Source organism: Panthera onca, chromosome C1, assembly GCF_046562875.1.
Source record: "Panthera onca isolate mPanOnc1 chromosome C1, mPanOnc1 haplotype 2, whole genome shotgun sequence".
Lineage (NCBI taxonomy): Eukaryota > Metazoa > Chordata > Mammalia > Carnivora > Felidae > Panthera > Panthera onca.
Window position 1 is genome coordinate 89,519,940 of NC_138346.1, and position 15,383 is coordinate 89,535,322.

The following is a 15,383-nucleotide window of genomic DNA, read 5'->3' on the forward strand; positions in this document are numbered from 1 at the left end:
TTTTTGGTATCATTCTGAAAGACAAATTTCAAATCAGGTGACTTCCTTACAGTATCTCTTCAGTTTTTATTGTAGTCATTTGGGTCTCTTAACTTTTCCTAATTATTCTTTAATACAAGTTAATTAAAAATAACTTTTAATGAGAAGGCTATAATGTTTCCAAGTATTTCTTAGAAACACAAACTAGTTATTTTTGCATAGTAGGTTAATGATGCTTGTTCATCAATACAATTTACATTCAGTCATATATAGAATAATGTAACAAGCCAGAATCACCACTCCAAATTTTCATCATCTTTTTGTGCTTCAAAATGAAACTAATTTAGAATTATGTAAACACTAACATAGATTTAGTTGAGGCAATGTATTGTCACAAATCTGTTTACAGTCAATTTAAATTTGGGATTCTGTAAATAAACCTTATTAGAGTTTGACGTTAGTATACATTTATTTGCCAATTATTCACTGAGCATTTACTATGTGCCAGGAACTGTTGTATGTACACTGGGATTGTAGCAGTAAATAAAACAGACAGAAATTCTTGTATTTATGATATTTGTATCCTAGTAGAGAAGACATAATTTTAAAGGGATCAAGTATATTAGAAGATAATTAGTGCTATAAAGAAAAAATAAAGCAGATAGGGCATTTCAGGGATGGGGGTACTTTGCAATTTTATATTGAATGGTTTGAGGAAGTTCCAGTGAACAAATGAAATTAAATGAAGACTTGAAGTAATTGAAGGAATGAGGCACAAACATGGCAGGTAGAGAGATGAGCAGGCACAAAGACCTTAAGGAAGAGCGTGTTTAGAGTTTTCAAGAAACAGCAAGGAGATGTATGTGTTGAGAGCAGAGCAAAAATGGTAAGAGAAGTAATAGGGGAGGTTGGAGAAATGAAGGAGGACCATAGCAAGTAGGGTCCTCTAGATATTTGCAAAATCTTTTCCTTACAGAGATGAGGATTCCTTAGGAAGCATTAGACAGAGTCTCATGATATGACTTACTTTTTAAAGCAATCACTGTGGCTACTATTTTGACAAAAGCCTATTGGAGACAAAGGTAGAAGGTAGGGGTATTTTCATTTTGAAAATAGGAATACAAAATGAACATGGCAGAATTTTTAAAGCATAACCATTTTAGTATTAAAAGAAAATTGCCATGTTATTTGTCACAATCTCAAGTTAGTGATGATGAAAAAGAAATATAACCACAATAGTATATAAAATCTTAGTGACATTATTCCTACCACAGCCTTTTTTTCTTTGACTCATCTTTTTCTCATTCTCTTCATATGTCATGGGGGGGTACTTTTTTTTTCTTTTTGTAACTTCTACACTCATGAAATGTTCTGTTCCTCAATCTCTACATGCAAAGTAGCCTCTACATTTTGGAAATTACTCTCTCTCTCTCTCTCTCTCTCTCTCTCTCTCTCTCTCTCTCTCTCACACACACACACACACACACACACACACGCACACACACACACGCACACACACACAAACACACACACACACACACATTCATTTTGTGGTAGGGTTCTCAATATGGCAGTTGACTCAAAATTGAAAAAAACAGTGTTGTCTCAGCACTTCTCAGTAAAGATAGTTCCTGAATCATGTTTCTTCCACATTAAGAGCCCACCTAATGGATTTCAAAATAAATCCTTTCTCTGCTTAATTACCTAACCTGGCATAGCTTTATAGTATCTTTTTATATTTGTAAGAAATAGGTATTTTAAGAAAGAACAACAAGCATGAATCAGAAATACCAAGTTACTTTTTGTGCCTACATGTAAACAGTTTGATATAAAAGCAGAATTTTTTTCGATATAACCTTAGGAGGGCTTTGAAAAATTCCTACCTCTTCTTTGATGAAGTTTAAACTCTTTTTTCCAATTGATTATGGTAATAAATCATAGGGTATAAAGATTTGGGGGAGGATTCCCTCTTCATGCACTATAAAAGTTTCGACATACTGATGCACATAATTATCTTGTCTTTGGAAATTTTCAAGTGTGCTGTTTTTTATTTGTTGTAGTTAGAAGCCATGCATGTGAAGTGGATCCATATGGAATGCCAGGGGGATGCTCACACATCTGTCTGCTCAGCAGCAGTTACAAAACACGGACCTGTCGCTGCAGGACGGGCTTCAACTTGGGAAGTGATGGCAGGTCGTGCAAAAGTATGTTGTTAAAATCAAACACTTTGCCAGCAGCTACTGCTTCAGAATAGGTTTTTTTAGTATTAATTAGCTATGTCAACATCAGCAATAACATAAGACTTAACAGGTGGAATTTGCCTACACAATGTACCAGCCATTTTTCCTTAGTATTTAGGAGTTTTGTTTTTGTTTGTTTTGTTTTGTTTTTGTGAGAATGTAAATGAGAAACTGAATCAGGCTATAGAGTCACTAAATTTATGAGTCCCTGGGAAATATATTTCAGGGAAGATTTTTAGGAAGATCTTTCTTTAATTCCCTAAAGAAGGTTTTTGGTCTAATGAGCCTGAATTATTGGTTGACCATATTTTCTCTTATCTGAACCAAGAAGCTGCTCCTAGTAATAGGTGTGTTGTTTAGTCCAATAAAAATCCACATAAAGCAATGTTTCACCTTATCCAGCATCACTGGGGAGTGAAATTCATTTCATTATTTAATTTTCCAGGTAACTGGAGCTATACTAATTAAATATCAATCTCTTTAACAATTTTATTGAAAAGCTTTCTAACAGACTTATCTTTGCTTTATTTTTGAGATATGCTGAATAACATAATTGTTCTTTATTTAAAAAGATAATGAATAATTATATGCATGACTTTTGCAAATTTAGATTTTTGCCCCCATATCAATTAAAGTCTTTACTTGGAGTCTTCATAAGCAAATAGACTAGAATGGCCCTTGTAGGAATGGTGTCCCTGTGGAGATTACTGTCTGTTAAATGTCTCCCAAATACCATAATTTTTAAAGTTATGATGACTGCTTTTTACAGTGTCCATTTTATCTCCATTTTGTTATAACAATGGCTTTTTATTTCTGTCAGTGTTCCTTCTCTGGTCACTGTCCTGCCATGTCTTTGACTTTCTTGTCATTGCTTACTGAGGACTATGAAATTAGATCACTAAATTTGTTATAAGTTAAGTCCAAATGGTTTGAAGTAGTAGTACAAATACTTTTAAATCGACAATCCAGGAGGCTCTACTGTGATAAAATAAATGTCTTAGTATTTTGTTTTCATTTCTAACTTTGTATTAAATGCTGGATTTCATGTACAAGATATCCTCTGGATAATTGAAAGTTAGGAGACTCAAGACATGCAAAGTTGTGCATGCATGTGTGTATGTGTTGCCAACTTTTAAACTAGTGTGGTTACCACTTGAAAAGTGATGGCATGTCACGCAAAAATGCAATCATACTCATTTATACGTGCATATTTTCATGCATACTCACATAAATACATATGTTTGGAGAAAAACATAGGATGACAATTGCATAAACTTCAATCACCCGTAATGTAGTGTATCAATCAAGGCACATTTACATTAACAAAGACCATTCTAGCTATTTTAAGCAGAAAATATAGATGCTTATACAATCATTGAAAAGTCTGAAGCAATAGCTCCTAGACTCAGTCTTCAGAACATCCCTCAAAACCACTATCAAACTACCCTGGCTTAAAACCAGAAAACTGTCACAATCAGAAGCTTGGGCATCAGGAAGCCACAATGACCATGGTAAGTCCAAAAGTCCATCATTTTGGTTGAGATCCAGGATCTCCACAACTTGCATCAAAGCTATTAGCGCCAGATATGTGTCACAACTGATAGTTCCTTACTGGCAAACAACACAAAACACAACAAAACTAAACCCTCTTCCTTGCCTTTTGATATACACAAAGGAAGAACACTAATGTGGAAAAATTCAATTTCTCCTTTAGATGAATAATGACAGAAGTAACAAAGGCAGCCTCATTTCCACATTCCACACTTGAGCTAGTACATCTGATTGTGGTACTTAAAATCAGGTCCATCTCTATTTGAGTGTCTCTGAAATGAAGTTTTTAGTTTCAATTGTCTTCTAGTGTCTGGACAATGTCAAGTGTCAAGACACTAGAAGAGATTTTAAAGTAGGTATTGAATGAAATAAGTAGGTAAGTAAACAATGGGGACAATGGTTACTCTAATTTAAAGCACACACACACAAACACATACATTAAACAAATGAAGTGTCATGTTTCATTTACCAATTAAAACATTAATGAAAAATGTTATCAAAATTTGATATAGTGAAAACAGTATTCTAATGCATTGCTAACAGAAATTGGAAATTTATGTCACTGTTGGAAAGACATTTGATAAAACATACAAATACATAAAACTGAATGTATCCTGTAAGAAATTATTCCTCGTTTGACTGTAGAAATTCATTATAAAAGTATTTATAATAACAAAGACCCAGAAACAATCTAAATACCCAGCAATAAGTAAGTAGCTGACTTATCATATTGCCTCTCTAGCATGGAACATGTTGCTGCCATTGAGAGTAATGTTTTGAAGACCTTTTAATGACACAATAAAATATCATTAATTTAAAAAAATGAGGTAGTAAAATGCATATGTAAGATTCCTATTTTTTTATTTCATTGTTTTTTTAAGATTCCTATTTTTAAAAACAAAAGTATATGTGCACGTAAAATTTGTAGGAAACGTCACTTTTGAAATAAATACTCACTTTTAAATAATATGTAATATTATTATTAAAAGATATTCTTGGGGCACCTGGTAGCTCAGTCGGTTAAGCATCCCACTCTTGATTTCAGTTCAGGTCATGATCTCATGGTTTGTGAGATAGAGTCCTGTGTCAGGCTCCACAATGAGAGTGGGGAGCCTGCTTAGGATTCTTTCTCTCCTCTCCTCTCTTTCTGCCCTTCTACCACTTGCACTTTTTTTCTCTCTCAAAATAAATAAACATTCAGAAAAATAAAAACGGTACTTTTGAAAATAGATACAGTGAGAGACGGTGAAGGCAATGAGGAAGATGGATGTTAATATTCTTTACCAGTAATTCCATTTCTAGAAATGTATACTTAGAGATCATCATAAAAAATATATAAAATTCTAGGTTAAAAAAATGCTTATCTCAGTATTATTATAATAATGAAAAGATAAAATCAACCCTAGCGAATAGTTTGACAAATTATCGTATAGGATACAGATCATACTCAAAGAATGTGAAGCTTAAATAATGGATCAACATGGGACATAATTTTGATGCTAATATTGAGTAATAAAAGCAGAATATAAAATTGTCCTCTTATATATAATTGTGCATTAGAAAAATTAAGTTTGAAATAGTCACATAAAGGAATATAATACAACAGTGTAAATGAAAAATGACTACAACAACCATGGATGAATGTCACAAATATAGTAAAAATAAAGATAACTCAGAGAAGAATTCACGCATGCAATTCAAACATGAAAAATCATGTTTGGAATACATACCACATATAGACTGAAACTTGCAAAAAAAATCATGATAAACAATATAATTAGGATATTGGACATCTCTGAGATGAAAGGGGAATAGGAAAAAAGGGGGAGGAATGAATCCCTTCCAGTGTTCTGGAAGGGCACATGAATCCCTTCCAGTGTTCTGGAAATATTTTTAAGATGTGTGTGGGGTACATGCAATTTGTTTTATTTTTCTTTGTAATAAAATATAATAAATATGTTTATATACATTTAATATTCAATAACACTAATTTTGAAAGAAAACAAGGGAAAGAATATATAAACTGATAATATAGTTTGTATTGAGAGTGTTGAGTTTATGAGTAATACTCATTTTTTCTTTTTTCTCCAGATTTTCAATAGGTTAGTTATTTTACTTTGCTAACAAGCTGACTTATGGTACTGTCATCCAATGAAACTGAATCATTTGTAACCTCAGTTTTATTTATAAAACTCAATGTTTTCCCTTTTATATAAAAATATTTTCTTCAAATTATGTAGACTAAGTCAATTGCTCTCGCAATTGAAGAGCCTGGAATATATTTCCATATGAAAGTCTGTAGGAGTCAGTTCACTCTATAGTAAAAGCTACATTGAATTTGGCATTTTTAACCTGGGGAATTCTTTTTGTTCGGGGTGTTTGTTTTGTTTTGTTTTTATAAGGGCTGCATTGTACATCAGAGTTACTGGAGGACAGCATCAACCTCTAACATTCTTATTAATATTTTAAAAAAAGTGATGTAACTGACATTTTATTTCAATTCTTAAACAAATAAATCATTTGTTTAGGCATCTGTAATATATTCACATGCAAGTGTGTGATACTGTGTGAATCTATTTTTTTGCCTCTGACAGCCTTCCATGCAGACTCTGAGGAGGGGTGTTTTAAATATTGTAAAGTTTGTAGCATTGTCAGACATAATGAATGCTACAGTTTGTATCTACAGAATGTGCTAGATTGTAATGAATTGTAAAATTAAATGTGCCGGATGTTTTAATAAATGTCCATTTTACTGTTACCAGTTATCCAATGATCTGTCATGTTTTTGCTATACAGACAGTTACAGACAAAAGAATAATTAACTAAATATAACCCATTCACGGAAGTAATTTCGGTTTTAATTAAAGTAATGCAATTAGCTGGTCTTCTTGCATCGAGATACATTTGGCATATTTTAGAGTTTAATTTTTGGTATTGAATTTTAAAAAAGCTAATTGTGCCAGTTAATTAAACAGTGGCATTATGCAGTATAAAGAAGATTAGGCAGCATCAGTTGTTTATGTTTGTAATCTTTCTTCTGCAGGACCGAAGAATGAGTTGTTCCTCTTTTATGGGAAAGGACGCCCAGGAATTGTTAGAGGAATGGACTTGAATACCAAGATAGCTGATGAATACATGATCCCCATAGAGAATCTGGTAAACCCTCGTGCTTTAGATTTCCATGCAGAAACCAATTATATCTACTTTGCTGACACCACCAGTTTCCTGATTGGCCGGCAGAAGATAGATGGCACTGAGCGAGAAACCATCCTGAAAGATGGTAAGTGACAATGTGTAATATTGACATCAAACTGCTCGCAGATAAAGCACTGTGAAAGAATAAATCCAACATACATAGAGCTTATTTTAACCAGAACCTAAGTTGCTATTTATTTAAAAATATTTGTTAATGTAATTTTCTTCAGTAACATTATTTCTACATTTTTTCACGTACTAGTGTATTAAAACCATCATTATAAAATGGAACTTGGAATTGTCCAATCCATGTTAAACATTACAGGAATTAAATTACATTATTTATTCACCTTTGTGGAAAAGGCAGATTTTCAGTTATATGTCTATAGTGCTCTATGGCAGAACATAAGATTTAACAGGACATTAGAACTTGTGTAATATTTGATTCTTATAAGCATATTGGTCATGTCATTCAAAGTGCATTAAAGATATCAATGTCCCACTGTCATTGCATTTCTTGCATATTGTTTCTTACTTTATAAATCATTAAAATTGAGTTCTCTAGCGATGCCCTTGAAATATCTGTAGTCTCAGATAAACTTTGGACCTAGTTTTACTTATAGAAACTTTGTACCTAGTTTTACTACTTATATGCAACGATATACTTGCAAACATCTATGTATAAACTTTGTTAAAATGGTTTATTTTATAAATGTCATGGCTTGGAAACAACCAGTCAGGTAATTAAGTAGTGTAACTTTGGTATTAGTAGAAAATAACTTCAATAACCAAGCAAACCTTGGGGCGCCTGTGTGGTTCAGTTGCTTAACTGTCCACCTTTGGTTCAGGTTATATTTTCATGGTTCCTGAGTGTAAGCCCCACATCAGGCTGGGGATTCTCTCTGTCTCCCCTCTCCTACTTTCTCTCTCTCTCTCTCTCTCTCTCTCTCTCTCTCTCTCTCTTTCTCGCTCTCTCTGCAGATAAATAAACTGTATTAAAAAAATGATCAAACCAAGTCTTTGACTACTAGTCACTTTTAAACATGTTCACTAATGATTCAGGGATCATGTTTCCTCACACATACAATCTATTTACTTCTTAAATATTTTAAAAATCCTTGATTTAGAGAACCTTAATTATATGCTTATTATATGAAGAACAAAGTACTTACTAGCTATCTCGGGAGATAAAAAGAATTTTAAAAAGTGACCACTGCCTTCAAGGAGTTCATAATCTACCTTTGGATAGAATATAAACACATAAAAATGTAAATGCTTTGCAGAATTTAATAAGTTCAAAACTGGCCCAAAGAAATACATGATTCATGGAGAATGTCCATGTGGTGGGAATCCACAGGGAGGAGGAGATATCTTTATGTGATTATTCTTAGAGAACTTTCTGTGCAGGAGGTGATGTTTGGGCTGGATCTTAAAGGAAGAATATTATAAGGGAGGGAAAGATATTTTGGAACAAAGAACTCCATTGAACCAAGAAAAAAAAATATGTACTCCAGAAAGAGGATGAGGTGAACTTCAGTGGATCACTTAAGATTTTAGTCACAGGGAAGAGGGTCCGAGGAGAGGTGGAAAGTGGAAGGTGATTAAACAAAAGACCTGGGATATGAGGTGAAGGGGCTTGGATGAAATCCTGAGGGGCTAAGAGGAAGGCAATGCTTTTGAGCCAAAGAATCATGTGAATGAAAACATATGTTTTAGGAGAATCAAACTGGAGGGTGGAGTGCAGAATGAATCAGAGAGGAAGGAGAGAAAATAAGAGCAGAGACACATTAAAATTATTTACAGCATGAGTGGTAATGAGTGGTGGTCTTTCCTGTCTTTTAGTGGGAACAGGGAAGCATAAGGAGATTATTCATTTAACTCAGGTTCACTTTAAATCAAACCTTGAATGATAAAATGTACACTTTCCACGAGTTACAGATGAAGTGTTAAAATGAAAAATCTCCCTGTTTTTTTTTTTTTTTTTTTTTGTAGTTTACTGATTAAGGCACTATGAAGCCACCATAGCATTTTTAGAGTTGCTAATTAGAGTTAAGATTTTTATCTTAAATTGGACATGACAGAGGCTCTCTGCCTACATTTCTTTGTAGTGTGATTTCACATGATGGAGAATTTTAGAAGGACAATAGACTTTCACATTCTGTGTCAGGAGATTCATTTGGATTGCTCTGATTTTGAACGAGAAATTTTCAAGAAATAAAATGTAACATAGAAGGGTCTTGGTTTCCTTTAAAAAAATGTCAGTTCCTGTGCTGTGACTGAATGTTCCAGTTAATAATTCTAACTTTGATAACACTATCTTATCAGTGACATTGGTGCGTCTTTGCATTTCAGCACAGCAACAGAGATCAGCTCTAATAGCCACTTGACTGCCAGGCACATCTGTACATTGTTGTTTTGGCAGTATGAAGGTTATGAGAACATTTTGTAGATTTCACACCTGAAATATACTTAACATTTTGATATTGCTGTGCAAAGACTGTTTCATACTTTTTTCTTAATCTTTCTCCTCACCATTAAAGAGAACGATAATAGACATTATAAGATTAAGATGTCAAAACAGAACTTACATTCGGCAAATGACAATTCATCATTCTTAGAATCGAAACAAAATAAATTCTATATGTATTCACTAATTTAGCTAGACTATCTATCCACCATCCAACCTGAAGACTAGAGGTAATGCTTGGTTTGACAAATTATTTTGTAAACTTGGTAGAAATTCTGAATCTCAGATATATTTGTATAGTTTGAAGTACAAGGCTATAAAGATTTTGCTGTTTGTAAATAAAACATCAATATCTTGAATATCTTTCATGTAAGCTCAGATCCTTTCTATAAAGAAAGAAAAACAGCATTTCAGAAAATTCCCATCTCTATTTATTCTTTGATTTTTTTTTTCTCTCAGAGGTTGATGGAAAACTTCCTAAATGTGGTGTATCATATAGTCTGTAGAATCTTGTGGGCTGAAACTGTAGCTATAAATAAAAGATAAAGGACGGGCACCTGGCTGGCTCAGTTGGTTTAGCCTTTGACTTCAGCTCAGGTCATGATCTCACAGTTCGTCGGTTCGAGCTCCACATTGGGCTCTGTGCTATCAGCTCAGAGCCTGGATCCTGTTTTGGATTTTGTGTCTCCCCCTCTCTCTGCCCCTCCCCTGCTCATGATCTGTCTCTCAAAAATAAATAAACGTTTAAAAATATTTTTAAAAAAGATAAAGGAAAATTGTCCCTTTGAGATACTTATATCTACCTCAATACGTACTGAAAACATCTGTGAAATAAAGATATATTAATGATGTAATTAAAAATAGACTTCCATAAAGACAAATCTGTACCAATCTGTAAGTTTTTTTATTCTCCAGAATTCTTGCCATAATTTTGTAAAATTCATACTATTTATTTTAATTAATTATTTATTTATTCATCCAGTCAATAAACATCCAGCAAATGTCTTTGCTGGGCCAGGTGCCATTGTAAATGATGGGACTATTGCAGTAAACAGGACAAAGCTTTATATTTAGTTTGTATCTAAATAGTAGGAAGCAGATAATAAACACACACATAAATGAACAAGATAATAATAAGTGCCATAAAGAAAATAAAGTAGGACACTGTGGTCAAAAGTAAAAAGAGATATCAACAGGAGGCAAATTTAGACTAAGTGGTTAGCGAATTTAATTACCTATTCTTGCTAGGTATAATTGTTATACCATCTAAGAGAACAAGATGGATATTCTTTATAAGATCAAATTCACTTTTATCTTCTTGGGTGTCTTGTCCAAGATCCATTTTTCATTGCAGGATGAATTATAATTCTCAGCAGAAAGGAAAAAAAATAGAAAACTGATAGCTTACTATTAAATTTATTATTGTATGCATTCTGTTAATGCAGTACTTGTTTCTAAACTGTATAAATTAATTCTACTGGGATATGTATATCCAAATAGAAGACATGTTAAAACAATCTTTGATATCATTCCATATCTTTAAAGTACTAAAAAAAAAAAAACACTCAAAGCATTTTTCCTGAATTTGAAAGTTATTAATGCCTGAAGCTATAACAGAAAAACTGTAATTTCAAAAGCTCCCATAATTTAACTGGAGATTTGAGGTCACCAGGTTTGTGGTAATTTGTTACAATAGCCAAAGGAACTAAAAGAAAGAGTGTGCTCTTAACCACTTTATATATTGGGGGAGTCTCTCTCTCTCTCCCCCCATATATATACATATATATATTTATATACATATATTCATATACATATATATACATATATACATACATACATATATCATGGTGGGTTCTATTTGATTGAGATCTGGAGTAGGTACATGTTTCCACACCTCAGACTCTTCCTTTAACTGAAGGTATTTGCAAAAGCCTTTAAATTGGAGAATAAAGAATAACTTTGGACAGGATTGCAACATAGGATGTCTTTTCTGATAATATGAAGAGAAGTGTAGCCAGGAGGAAAGATGAGTCTGTCTGTGCTGAACATATTCTCTAAATAACATGTTTGAAGATAATCTGTTGACTACCAAAGCATAATACCTTATTTGTGTGTTTGCTTGTCCAGCATCTGAAGGATCTTCAGCTCAATTCTATCCCTGGCATCTCCATTCTTCCTCCATGGATTTTAGAATCAGTTTTTCCAGTTTGTCAGTTTGAAATATATGGTATTATACCCGGGGCATGAATTATTTTTCATCATTGTAAATCGTAAAATACTCACTACCAGAACCACCACTGCCAGCACCACCCACACCCCCATCCCCCCCACTACCCCCCCACTCCCCACTCCCCACACTTACACACAAATGACGACCAACTTAACACCCACTTCAGAACTCCAGAAACATTTCCAGGCCTCTCCTCTAACTGGTCCTAGGGCACCTACTTACAACAGATTACAGGATATAATCTGTTCCCAAAGGACACCAATCTTAGTGTAAGATTATCATTTTCTAGAGATCACCATTTGTTCTTGGATGTCAATGAACTTCACCATTGTATAATGCTGTATGAATTTCTGGTATGTCCTAAAGGTCCATTGTGTATGTGTGTGTGTGTGTGTGTGTGTGTGTGTGTGTGTGTGTGTGTGTGTATTTTATTTTTAGTCCGTGTACATAACATAGTATTATATTACTTTCAGGTATACAATTAGAGTGATTTAACATTCTCATATAATTCCCAGTGCTCATCAAGATAGGTGTACTCTTAATCTTCACCTATTTCACCCATCCTCCTATCTACCTCCCATCTGGTAACCCTCTGTTGTTTTCTATAGTTAAGAGTCTGTTTCTTGGTTTGTCTCGACTTTTTCCTTTGTTCTTTTTTTGTTTTTTGTTTTTTGTTTTTTTTTTTGCTTTATTTCTTAAATTCCACATATGAGTGAAGTCATAGGGTATTTATCTTTCTCTGACTGGTTTATTTCACGTACCATTATACTCTCTTGCTCTATACATGTCATTGCAAATGCTAAGATTTCATTCTTTTTTATGTGTGAATAATACCCCATTGTGTGTGTGTGTGAGTGTGTGTGCGTGTGTGTGTGTGTGCACATGCATCCCATCTTATTCATCCATTCATCTATCAATGGACACTTAGATTGCTTTAATAATTTGTCTATTATAAATAATGCTGCAATAAACATAGGGATGCATATATCCCTTCAAATTGTATTTTTTTTTTATTCTTTGGATAAATACAAGCAGCATGATTATTGGATCATTAGGTAGTCCTATTTTTTTTTTTTTTAATTTTTTGAGTAGCCTCCATACTGTCTTCCACAGTGGCTGCACCAGTTTGCATTCCCACCAACAGTGCATGAGGGTTCCTTTTTCTCTACATCCTTGCCAATACTTGCTGTTTCTTGAGCTTTTGATTTTAGCCATTCTGACAAGAATGAGGTAATATCTCATTGTGGTTTTGATGTACTTTTTCCTCATGATGAGTAATGTTGAGCATCTTTTTTGTGTCTATTGGCCATCTGTATGTCTTCTTAGGAGAAATGCTTGTTCATGTCTTCTGTCCATTTTTAATTGGATTATTTATTTGGGTGTGTTGAGCTATATAAACTCTTTACATATTTTGGATACTAACCCCTTTTGGATATGTCATTTGCAAATATCTTCTCCCATTCAGTAGGTTGCCTTTTAGTTTTGTTTGTTGTTACCATACTGTTTTGATTAGTACAGCTTTGTAATATAACTTGAAGTCTGGAATTGTGATATGTCCTGTTTTGTTTTTCTTTTTCAAGGTTGTTTTGGCTATTTAAGTTCTTTTGTGATTCCATACACAGTTTAGAATTGTTTGTTCTAGGTCGGTTGATATTTTTGTAGAGAGTGCATGAATCTCTAGACTTCTTTCGATAGTATAAACATTTTAACAATATTTGTTCTTCTAATCCATGAGCATGGAATATCTTTCCATTTGTGTCATCTTGAATTTCTTTCATCAGTGTTTTATGGTTTTCAGAGTATAGGTCTTTCACCTTTTTGATTACGTTTATTCCTAGGTAATTTTTTTTTGGTGCAATTGTAAATGGGATTGTGTTCTTAATTTCTCTTTCTGCTGCTTCATTATTAGTGTATAGAAATGCAATAGATTTCTCTATATTCATTTTTTATCCTGCAATCTTACTGAATTTATTTATCAGTTTTAATAGTTTTTTGGCGGAATCTTCAGTTTTCTATGTATAGTATCATGCCATCTGCAAATAGTGAGTTTTACTTCTTTGTTACCAATTTGGATCCCTTTTATTTTGTTTTGTTGTCTGAGTGCTGTGACTACGACTTCACTACTATGTTGAATAAAAGTAGCAAGAGTGAATATCTTTGTCTTGTTCCTGATATAAGGGAAAAGGTCACCATTTGTTTTTGAATGTCAGTGAACCTCAGCATTGTATAACTTTCTAGGAATTTCTCGTGTGTCTAACGAACTAATTTTATGGTGATGCAACTAACATTGAGATATCAGTAATGAATTTTGTTAGAAAGTTCCCATGTACTTTAAGGAGTGAGTATGCCTTGGAAAACATTTTAAAATTAAGAACAACCTTTTACTCTCTGCTCTTAGATTCCAGGTGCATATCAGTCTCATTTTTCTGACATTGACTCTGAACTTTCTCATAAGGGAATGCTCAAAGATTCTGAGAGATATAGACTCTGACCAACCATTAAAGAAAATAATGGACACATTTGTCAGTCATCAGACATTTCCTAATTAAAACTGCTAAGAAGAGATTTGTGAGCATTTGCAATTCCTGAGATTTTAATAGATATTGCCCCACTGAGTAGCAAGGTTATAGCCTGTTAGCACGTACTAACTCTCATTGTCTGTCAATAAGATGTTTTTGTTTCCAGAATTCAGTGGAGATTTGAGTCCGAAAATATGGGCTCAGTTTCATAGTTAATTTGCAAACATATATTTCTCATATTTTTTTATATTTCTCATGGAGTATATGAGATATTTGGGGGAAAAAAAAACCTCTAAGTGAATATATATGTCTTCTGTGAAAAGTTGACATGAATAGGAGTAGCTTGAAATCTGGATTCCAAAGTACGTTGTCATTAAAAAAATGTAATTGGCCATGTGGCTAATGAATTTTGGTGAACACAAAGATATATTTCCCCTTATTTATTTCCACACAACATAGGCATATATACCTAGGCATAAGCATGGACAAATGTGTGCTACTTGTGCTGCAAATGCATGCATACAATGAACCACAAATACATGTATATACATAATAGCTGAGATAGCTCTAGAACTTCTATAAAGACATGTCTTATCTTGTAAATTCTAAATTGCTGGTAAGATCAAAACAGAGAATGTGAAAATACTTGGTAATCTCCAAAATATATTAGAGTATTATTACAAATATAACCATTATATCAATAGATATTCTGATGAGTATAATTTTTTGCACATTTTAACTAAATTTCCAGTTTTCATGATAAATTAAAATAAAGAAATGCATTCTACCCAGTTTCTTAATTATTCTTAGCATTATGTGATTTTTATTTGTTACTTAAGAAATCACTTGGGAATCCTTTATTAACCTAGGGCTACTATTGTGAACATTGACTATAATTGTAATGTTGCTTAGGTTAATACAGATTTCTGAGTAAAAGACAAGTTTGACAAATCATACTTGGCTGACATGACTTTAAGGTCTTAGATTAGGAAATGCTAGCTCAAATTGTGGGGAAAGATAATATCCATGATGCAAGCTGAACAAGTTACCATGACACTCTCCATTTTGAGAGGATTTTAGGGGAATGGTAATAGCCATTGTCTGTGTAACCAATATATCAAAAATGTGGCTCTGACCTATCTAAAGCATAACTTTATTTTTGTCTCCCATTTGGTCTTGAAAATTTATTTTGTAGCATAAGT

At 33.3% G+C, this 15,383-nt stretch overlaps 1 protein-coding gene across 3 annotated transcripts in view; it reads left to right on the forward strand.

The window, feature by feature from the left end:
• Positions 1-15,383, forward strand: part of LRP1B (LDL receptor related protein 1B) — a 1,899,539-nt gene that overhangs the window by 1,096,084 nt on the left and 788,072 nt on the right. For all 3 annotated transcript variants that reach the window (XM_078451331.2, XM_078451332.2, XM_078451333.2), the window contains exons 10-11: positions 2,040-2,183; positions 6,814-7,050. In XM_078451331.2, coding sequence (XP_078307457.2) covers positions 2,040-2,183; positions 6,814-7,050 — 381 coding nt within the window. The remainder of the gene's footprint in view (positions 1-2,039; positions 2,184-6,813; positions 7,051-15,383) is intronic.